The 9,626-nt window shown below is 54.6% G+C and overlaps 1 protein-coding gene across 3 annotated transcripts in view; it reads right to left on the bottom strand.

Annotated features, from left to right (window-relative positions):
• Positions 1–4,461: 4,461 nt before the first annotated feature.
• CDK18 (cyclin dependent kinase 18) overlaps positions 4,462–9,626 on the bottom strand; it is a 41,330-nt gene continuing 36,165 nt past the window's right edge. For all 3 annotated transcript variants that reach the window (XM_054181062.1, XM_054181060.1, XM_054181059.1), the window contains one exon: positions 4,462–9,387. In XM_054181062.1, coding sequence (XP_054037037.1) covers positions 9,353–9,387 — 35 coding nt within the window. In that variant the 3' untranslated portion in view covers positions 4,462–9,352. The remainder of the gene's footprint in view (positions 9,388–9,626) is intronic.

The following is a 9,626-nucleotide window of genomic DNA, read 5'->3' as shown; positions in this document are numbered from 1 at the left end:
AAGCAAGGAAACCCAGAAATCCCCTTTCTCTGCTGCTGACTGTCTCTGCGGTCTCCCGTACCCGTAAACTGGTGCAACCGTTCCAGACAAATGCAATTAAAGTTGCCCCTTCTCTGGATGAGAAGCACAAGATATCTTGGAGGGGGGTGCGCATTTTAAAGTCGGAGTTGTTGATGCTTACGCAAAAGGTCTCCTCTAGAGGATGGATTTATAAATATTTCACCTACTTTAGCTAGGAAAGACTAGCAATTTTTAGAACGCTCTTTCCAGGCAAACCAGAACCGATGGAGCTCAGCCATGCAGAAGGCTGGCTCCAGGCCTTGCACACCAGGTCCCTTCCCATGCCAGCGGACCCACACGTGTACTCACACATCCTGTGACCCGTCCCTCAGGAATGCTGCTCCGGTGCTGTGGGTGCTCATTTCCACCTGGACATAGCTTAATGTTTAGCCAATCCAAATTACATCTGAGTCCTTGTTCTTCCTGCTCCATGGCATCCCCTGGAGTCTTCCCAGAGTAAGGAGAGCAGGATCATGCCCTCTTCCTTCACCAAAGGGAACATAGAACAGGTGGGCAATAGACCCTGATTGCCCTGATGGAGAACTCCTGCAGCCTCAGGCACCTGCACCTGAAACCATTAAGCAATCAAAGAAACAGCTCAGCTGCCTGGAGGGATGAGCAATGTTGTTATCCTCTGTTACTGATGGGGAAACTGAGGGCCAGAAAGGAATGAAGCACTTTGCTTACGGACACGGAGTGAGTCAACAGCATGGCCGGAAATCGGGTTTTATCATTACGTGATAAAACATCTTCCTTAATAGCCTGGATGGCAGGATTGGGGGGGGGGGGGTGGGGGGGGCTGATGTATGGGCCCTCCCTGCCAGGCAGTACCTGGCTTTGAAAGGCCACGGTGCTGCGGACTACCTCAGCTTCTCTTTCCCCATCCATAAGTGGGGACAAAACAGCACGAGGGAGGAAGGATTGTGACAGTAAAGGCCTTTCCATGGAAATGCTGCTGGGAGGGTCATCTCCTGCCCCTCTTTGTCCATACATCTCCTTGTGTGTGGAGCTGGAGTCACTTGATGAAACAGCAGATCCTTATCTTCCACATACCCGGTGCCATGCCCCAAGGAAAGGCCTGACGGGGCTTTACACGTGGTTCCCCTGGACCGCATTCTTGATCTCAGGCTTGATCTTGGTTCTCCCTTTACCGGAAAGGGAGTCGGGGAGGCCTGCGCTCTACTCCTGGCTTCCATTACTGCACCACCATCCCTTGACAGCATCAAGGGCTCCGACTTCCCCAACTGGAAAATGGCTGAGCGATGCTTTCCCCACCTTTGCAGCTTCACTGCAGCCACCCCCCCAGAGGAAAAGGCAGCATCCAGGCACCGGAGGTTACAAATATTTGTGCAACCCCTTCCCCAGCCGCAGCAGCGGACCCTGCTCTGCAAAGCAATGACCTAAATGCCACTACGCTTGCTTCCAGGAATATCAGGCCGTTTCACCAGGGATAACACAAATCATGCAAGATATGCTTGCAAATAAGAAACGAAGCGTAGGTGGGTTAGTCAGCATAAGAACACACAGATCCTTTCTGGCTCCACATACTGAAACCCAGAGCCTCAGAGGCAGCTCATAAAAATGCAAGCCACAGGACTATGAGTGTATGCAATACCCGAATTAGCTTCACGAGGAGGCACTTTCAGCTGTTTTCCAAACTGAAATCGATGTTGTACTTGCAATGAATTAAACACCCACATTTTTTGCACTTGCTGCGAACTGCAAAGTGGAATCATGAATGGAGGAAGCGCGGAGCAGCACGACTGCAGCCCGCAGCCTCAGCCCGTGCCTGCCATCGCTGCGCAAAAAGATCCGACGAGCACTTGAGAAACACCTTCCTTTTGCTTCCTGTGCCCTTGCACGTTCCTGGGGCAGCAAGAGGCACAGCAGGCTTTTTTCACACGATATCAGTTAATGTTTTCAGCCAGTGGAGCAATTACTTCTTTAACATGATCCGTCCTGCTTTGCAGCGACTGCTCTATAGAGCTTCAACCCAGAAGCCAGATTTTCAGTTCAGATTCGTTGTTGTGATGCTGGCATCGCTTCTCTTAGCCCTGTCTCAACACAGCAGGAAAATTCAATTCTAGTAATAGGTTTTCTAAAGGTTTCCTGGGGGAAGAACCAGCTGAGGGTGGGCTTGGGACAGCAGCCGCCCGGGGATGGGCTCCTTCATGGCTTTCACCGATGTTTGGGTTGGCGGTGGCGGCCAAGGGCCTGGCGCTGAGATACCGTTGAACAGTTTTTCCCCCGTCCCCCTTCTGCCAAGAGTCCACAAAGGGCAAATCTGGGCTGACACCCTCAGAAACCCCAACATGTCATCCCAGTAACCACGTCTGCCGGTGTGATGGGCCAAAGAGCCGCGTGTGCATTTGGAGATGGGACCACTGATGCCTCTCAAGAGCTGTAACTCAGCCCAAAATACCCACCACCAAGCACGCTTGAGCAGATAGGAAAAAGAACACCTCAAATCACTGAACCTTACTGAAATAAGATGTGATGCTTCTTAAAACAGAGGGTAAACTCTCCACACGGCGGGTTGAATTATTCTAGGCTGCATGTACGATGCCCAGCAACCCAGCGTGAAGGGGCCGGGCAGCTGGAGTGGCGACACACGAGAGAGGTGTTCACCTCACGTATTTCGCGGTCAAGAGTTTCAAAACGCGCTGTGTGATTTGGAAACCTTGGCTCAACTTCTAGGTCAAACGTTAGCCTGAGATCTTGGCCCAGTTATTACAGATCTTGTAACACTCCTCTAAAAGGAGGAAGCGCTCACCTACAGGTTTTCCTACCGTCCAGCTGAAATAACTCCCACCCCCGTTTCGCTGGAATCGATGTGCTTCCTCCTGCACTTCACTAAAACTGCGGCAGAGGAGGGCGGGCTGCAATGAAACCACTGGGCTGAGCCTCCCGAAACGCACCTGTAATTTAATGACACACAACTAATCTCGTTAAGGGCAGCGGGTATCGTTCCCGCTTTGCAGGGAGATACGCCGAGAGACGCGGGGAGCGACGGGTGACTTGGCTTGAGCATCCCTGTGGGGCAGGAGGACCCCCGAAATGACACGGGGCGGGGAGGTCACAGTTATTTGGGCCACCGGCAACATCCAGCTGCTGGCCGGGTCCGCGGCCAGAGGATGTGGGCTGGGACTGCTCGGTGGCATTCCCCCAGCCCCAGCTCCGGCTGTCAGCTGCCGCCAGACTGGTGGAATGAGAGTGGCAGATGGAGGAACTGGTTTGGCAAACAGCTGGTTACTGGGATCTGCCCACGTCAATGCCTGAACGTGACTCAGGCAGGCCGGGCACTGCTGGAGGTGCCGCCCGGGGAGGGGGGTGAAGGGCTTTGCCCCCTTCCCTAAACCCGTCGTCCGCGGGATCACGCCACGGGGCTGGCCCCAAAGACACCACAGGTCCCCCCACGCTCCTTCTCTGGCTCTTCCCAGGTCCCCCGGAGCCGGGGGGCTGTAGATTCTCGTCAGCATTGATGGGCCCCGAGAGCAGGAATACGTAAAGGGATTTCCGTGCTGAATAGCTCTGACCTCAAGGACATTTTTAGCTGCTGGGGCTGGGAGAAACACGGCTCCCCTGTCCCGTCCCCAGCTCTGCCCTCCAGGTGCTTTGCAACCATGGGCTGGGCATGCCAGTTCCGTGCTTTATTTGCCCGATAGGCTTGTGGCAATATTTGTTTAGGGCTTTAGGATCCACGCAAGGGACCGCAGAAACATTCTCCTCTTGCGCACAAGTTTCCGAGGTCTTGTGTTTCAACCCCCTGCAAAGGTCGGGCAGCGGGAAACTCCATTTGTACCAAGCCTGTGTCTGGGAGTTTATCACAGCTGGAAAACGCCCTGTAGCAGGCGTGAGAATGAAAGGTGTCCTGGAGCTGCACACAAAGCAGCTGTGGGGAATGGCTCTGATGGGAAGGCACGAAGACGGCACAGGCTGGCACGGCACGGTCCGGCAGCCGTCCTCCCCTGCACACCCACCACGGAGCAACTCACCGCTCGGGAACCTGCCCAGGGACCTGTGCGCCCGAGATGTCAGTGCTACCTAGCTGCAATGCAAACCCAAAGCCGCTCCTCCTCCTACCAAAAAAAAAAAAAAAAAAAAAAAAAAAAAGAGAGAAAAATTATATCCTGTGCAAAACTATCCCGTATTCCATAAAGTTTATTGTCTGATCTTGGCTTTGGAGTGTTCACAATACAACTGTAATATAAGCCTTAGCAATAAAATGAGCACATCCACAAAATAGTCCATGTCACATCTGAAATATAAAAATTGAAATATTCTTACAAAACATTCAGACACAAGATTGATAGATGGATACAATCTTTTATTTTATTTTTTTTTTGTACCTTTCCATTTATTCCAGAAAAAACTTTCTATAAAAAAAATCATTGCTTCTTTTTGGAATAAATCTTTAAAATCATTTCTTTTAAAATGCATCTTTCATTTGTACACTAGTTAAATATATATTATCGGTATTCTGCAAATGAATCACACCAGAGAACATTCACAGTATGTGTATCCTGGCTGCCTGGATCTGGTTTTCCTGCTGGAGGACAAGCATGATGCTGAGGATGAGAGAAGGCAATGAAGAAACCAGAAAAGTGGGTTTCGTAGAATGGTTGGGGTTGGAAGGGACCTTAAACCTCATCTAATTCCACCCCCCTGCCCTGGGCAGGGACACCTCCCACCAGCCCAGGTTGCTCCAAGCCCCGTCCAACCTGGCCTTGAACCCCTCCAGGGATGGGGCAGCCACAGCTTCTCTGGGCAACCTGGGCCAGGGGCTCACCAACCTCACAGCAAACAATTTCTTCCCCAGATCTCATCTAAATCTCCCCTCTTTAGGTTTAAAACCGTTCCTCCCACGTTTCCTAGTGTTTGTGCCCAGACCTCGCTGGTGGGGAGTGCTAAGGGGACATCCAAACACATTTCTCACACAACTTGAGGGTAAAGAGACAGGGCAGCGGTGCGGCTTTTGGCAGGTGACATCACGTCACTTTTAACCACGGCTATTTCAGGGTCAAGACCCGGTGGCCCCTGCAGGACCCGCTCAGCCATCGCTGGCTCCGTGCTCCGAGCAATCCCGGGCTCGTGTGGCTGCAAGACGCCAGATTTACGCTGGTGAACGCACAGTTTGGCCACATAAGGCCAGGCAGGCTCCCACCCCCAAGGTCCGGTCCCTTCCCCGTGCCCGGGGACACACACACTAAACCTTTCACGTCACTCAGTCTGCTGGGTTAAACTCTTTCTCTAGTATTTTCCCACCTAGCCTGCTCCTGGGAGCTCAGGGCTCCCATTTTCTGCTAGCCTAACTTCTGACTGAAGATAACTCAGGGGAAAAAAACCAAACAAAACACTTGAGAAGCTTGGGAAAATGGCTCTCTGATTATTACTTTATTTTTTTTTTTCCATCGTGTGTGAAGGAGAGGAAAAAAATCCACGTATTTTGTCCTTAGTCTCCAAGAGACAACGTAGTTTTGTTATTTAAAATCTTAACATAGATCTGGCAACGGGCTGGGCCAGGAAAGGCGTGTGCAGTGTGTACGGGGAGGGTGAAATAAAATAGCTCTGCCTGGAGGTTTTATTGTTGTCCCCTAACACGGACCTCGCTTTACGCATTGCTTTACTTACGTTTCTTTAATTAGCTATCAGCTGGAGACACGAAAGAGCACAGCTTTTCCTGGGGGCACAGCAAAAACTCCCATTTTCTACCAGAACTGGTAAACAAAAAAAAAAAAAGGCAAGAAAAATGTCTGGAAGACAAAGAAACGGTTTCCTTTTGTCAGAACTCCCCATCTGCGGGGAGCGCCAGCTACTGCGCGGAGCGGTGGATGGGAGAACCCATGAAATGACAAAAATGCCGGAGAGCCACAGACATTCCCAGCATTTTCATTAGCACTACTTTAAAAATCCAACTTGGGAGCTGGCTGGCGCTCCAAAAGCTGGGGAAAAGCCTGGCCGGGGATGAGGTGCCGGAGCAGGCGGGGAGCGATGCCATCGGGAGCCGGCAGGGAGGAGCAGGGCACCGCTCTGAATGGGGCTTCTATACACAGGGACATCCACGAGATCCCCATCCTCGTAATCCCAGCCGGACCCCGCGCTCCTCAGCGGGACCGTAACACCATCCAGGAGCTGGAGAAGGGGGATTTGGCTCCGGGCTCTAATCGCTGCCGACCCGCAGCTCCTTTTCCTCGCAGCCGGGAAGGCTCTGGCCGGCAGCGTGCCGTGGGAGATCGGATGCTCGGGGCTCTGCCAGCCAACACGTGCAAGTGCAGCAGCGACGGGAGCTTATACATCAAACCTTGCTCAGCGGGGCACCAAATATTTACACACACTATCGCCCCCCGGAATAGGAATCAAATATCCACTAAATGCGCTGGAACAAAAGGGGTTATCTTAAATTCGGCTTAGTAGCGTACAGGGCTAATAAATAACAGTGCCTCCTTTCGGGAAGATTTGCGGCAGGAAAGGCAAAGGCTATGACAGAATAAACAGCAGCTAACAGGCCCTTTGTCTTTGCTATCCGATCCCGGGCAAAGCAGTGCTGTCTACACGGGCACTGCTAGGTCTTTTCCCCAGTGTTTTCCGTAGGTGACCTTGACCTTCAGCAGGAATCTCTCTCTCACGGGGGGAGAGCTGAGAGCACACCGATCGGGTGGCCCGGCGTGGTCTGCCTCCATCCCCCCGGTGGGACGGCTCCGCTGGGCACCCACCGCCCCAGCAAGGTCTGTGCCCGAGGCAACCCCAGCATGGGGATGGCAACGCCGAGCAAGAAAACCGCACAAAGGCAGGTCCAACGTGTCCTGAACGGGCTTCCCAAGAGCAGGTGGAGGGGGTTCCTGCTCCCCCTGGTCTCCTCCGCGCTCACGGACCCCGGGGGGGGGCTCTGCTCCCCCCAGGCACGCCAGCACTCTTCGCTCCGTGTACCTGAAGGTGCTGCCGCGGGGGCACGGGAGACGCTGTGTCCGGGAGCTGCCTTGCCTGCGGAGCTGCCAATTCCCAAGGGGAGCTGGCCCCCCCGGGAAGTGCAAGTCTGCACCGCCGATCCCTGCCGTGCCAAGGAAATTCCTGTATAAATTGCCTTTGTGAAAGAAAAGACGACGGCGTTGAGAGTTCAGACTTACTCCAGCCAACACCTCCCTTTGTGAACCTCCCTACTGAAAAGCCCCCCGCAGCAGGAGCCGGGTGTAGGAAACCGGGCAAAACACGGCCCTGACACCAGGGTGAAATGCGTCACTGGTGGCTGATGGCTATTCATGCTCTTCCCTATCAAATGGAAACAATTAATGAACTATTCAGCCCGCTGTATGCTGGACATACCGAGAAGGGAACTGAGCAGGGATGGGCAAACCTCAAACAATGCAGACGTCTGGATGCTTGTCTAGGACAAAGCCGAATTAACAGCTTTGGTCTGATTGGGGAAGCTCAGAGGACGCATCGCATTGAGCACTGGCACAGGGAGGTGTCGCCCCAGAAGCTTTGGGGAGCTCCAGGGTGTCCTCGTTTATCCTCACACTTTGCATTTTCTGAGGATCACGGAAGAAATGCTGCAGAGCAAAGCAGAAAAGAGAGCCCTCACGCCCGACTCGGTGGGGAAACAGCGGCAGGGAGAGTTACCGTCCCCCGAGCAACGCCTCCCGGCCTGGGAACGCGATGGGTTAAGACATCAGCATGTCCTGCCAGGTGACGGTCCTGCTGCCTGCCAAGTCCAGAGTCTCCTGGCCACATCCATGGGCTGGAGGACCGGTGGGGGACAAGACTAGTCACCCGGGAGGGACAGCCAAGAAAAGGATGTGAATATTATACAGTAGAGAGACTTCTTGCAACGCTCACACGCTGGAAGATGTTTCAGGCTGTTTGCAGGCTGTGGGGGAGAGGTGCGACGGGGCCTCTTCGCTCAGGATGGATTTGGCACGTTCCTGAAGCGTGCGGAGGGGAAAACGCAGCAGGAGCAGGTCCTCGGCCAGCAAAGCACCCTCAGATCTGAGCACGCACCTCAGTCCCACAGCACCCATCCGAGTCAGGGCTGGTACGATCTGGCACTGGCTACAAACGTAGAGGCCGGGCGAGGAGGTTTGAGGGATGATTTGCTTCTCTCTGGGTCTATTTCTGGTCCCCACAGCTGAGCTGTGGGAGGTTTGGCACCTCTCCCCCTTCCTCCGGGTAGAAATGCACTGCGGTGGGTGTGCGTGACACTGTGGTACAGTGACACAGGCTGTGCCGCGCGGGCTCTGCCACCTCGCGTGGGGCTCCGCGACGGGACGGGCTCCCGAGACACCGGCTGGGACCCGCGTCCTGCCCCTTGTGACGATGGCAGAGAGGGTGAGGGGCTTGGGGGGTGGGAGGCGGTGATGAGAATGGGGCTGCTCCATCGGTGCCTGGGGAAGGCTGGCCGAAGGGCTCGGCGCAGCGATGGGGGACAGCACGGAGCCGATGCTCCTTTGGCCCCACTTCTGCCCAGCTCTACCAGCAGGTACCTGCACCCCGGGCCAAGCAAGCCCTTGCTCTCAGCTCAGGACACCCCCGGGGAGCAGCCAGCCGAGCGGATTTGGAAACGCGACGGTGGCAAGGAGGGGGAGATGCTGGGGGAAGCAATGGGAAGCCCCCTCCTCCCAGCTGCTCCATCCTTGTCAGGATTCAGGTACCAAAGATGGGGAGAGAAAAAGGTTTTATGCAGGCAGAGGCAAGGGCAAACACGGGAGGGCTGCCCTGGTTTTTGTGCTTCAGGTGCAGTCTCTCCAGTGCCAGGCTGGGCCGTGCCCCCGACTCCGAATGTGGCTGCAAAGTGTCACCCCAAGAAAGAGGGGGTGCAGAGCAGGTTGTCTGAGCAAAGATACCTTTTCAGGAATGCCTGCCTGGGCCAAACGCTACGATCCATAGCCCAGCTTTGGAGATACCACCCTCTGCTCACAAAACCTCCCCGTGCCCAGCTCAACGCCCCCCCCCCCCCCCCGCCAATGGCAGCGAGCGGTTCCCTGGGGCAGCACACGATCCCACATCCCGGGCAATGCCCAGGGCAGCTCCTCACTACAGCACCGGCTCAGAGGGTGGCAGCTCACATCTGATGGGGACAACGTGATAATAAGAGGGGAAAAAGGCCACAGGTCTGTCACCAGCAGCTGCTGGGGGCTGTGGCTGTGGGGACAGGCAGGGGAGAGCCCACGGCCAAGGGCGCTTCAGCATCGTCCTGCTCGAGTCAGTAATTCTGCGGTGGGTCAGGTGGGAGCGTGTCACCGTCTCCTTTCTCAGTGCCTTGATCTCCATGGTGACAAGGGGAACATGAGATCCGAGTTTAAAATATACTCTGCCTCCTGTTCTTCCCTCGGGCTGAGGAAGAGAGAGAGAGATGGGTCAGAGAGGTCGGACGGCGAGTGGCGCTTTGCAGAGACGCTGAGCCCTGCGGTGCTCTGGGTTAGGAGGTTACAAGCCCACGACATTCACAGAGGAGGGAGCTGCGCCTCAGGGCACCTAGATGTCACTTTGGTAGGTGACAAGCAAGGATGTTCCAAGGGTAATTTGTGGGCTAAGGCAGGGAGCAGGGATAAGATTCGGCTTTTTCCTACGTG

Source organism: Rissa tridactyla, chromosome 21 (assembly GCF_028500815.1).
Source record: "Rissa tridactyla isolate bRisTri1 chromosome 21, bRisTri1.patW.cur.20221130, whole genome shotgun sequence".
NCBI lineage: Eukaryota > Metazoa > Chordata > Aves > Charadriiformes > Laridae > Rissa > Rissa tridactyla.
This window is presented reverse-complemented; position numbering and strand designations above follow the sequence as displayed.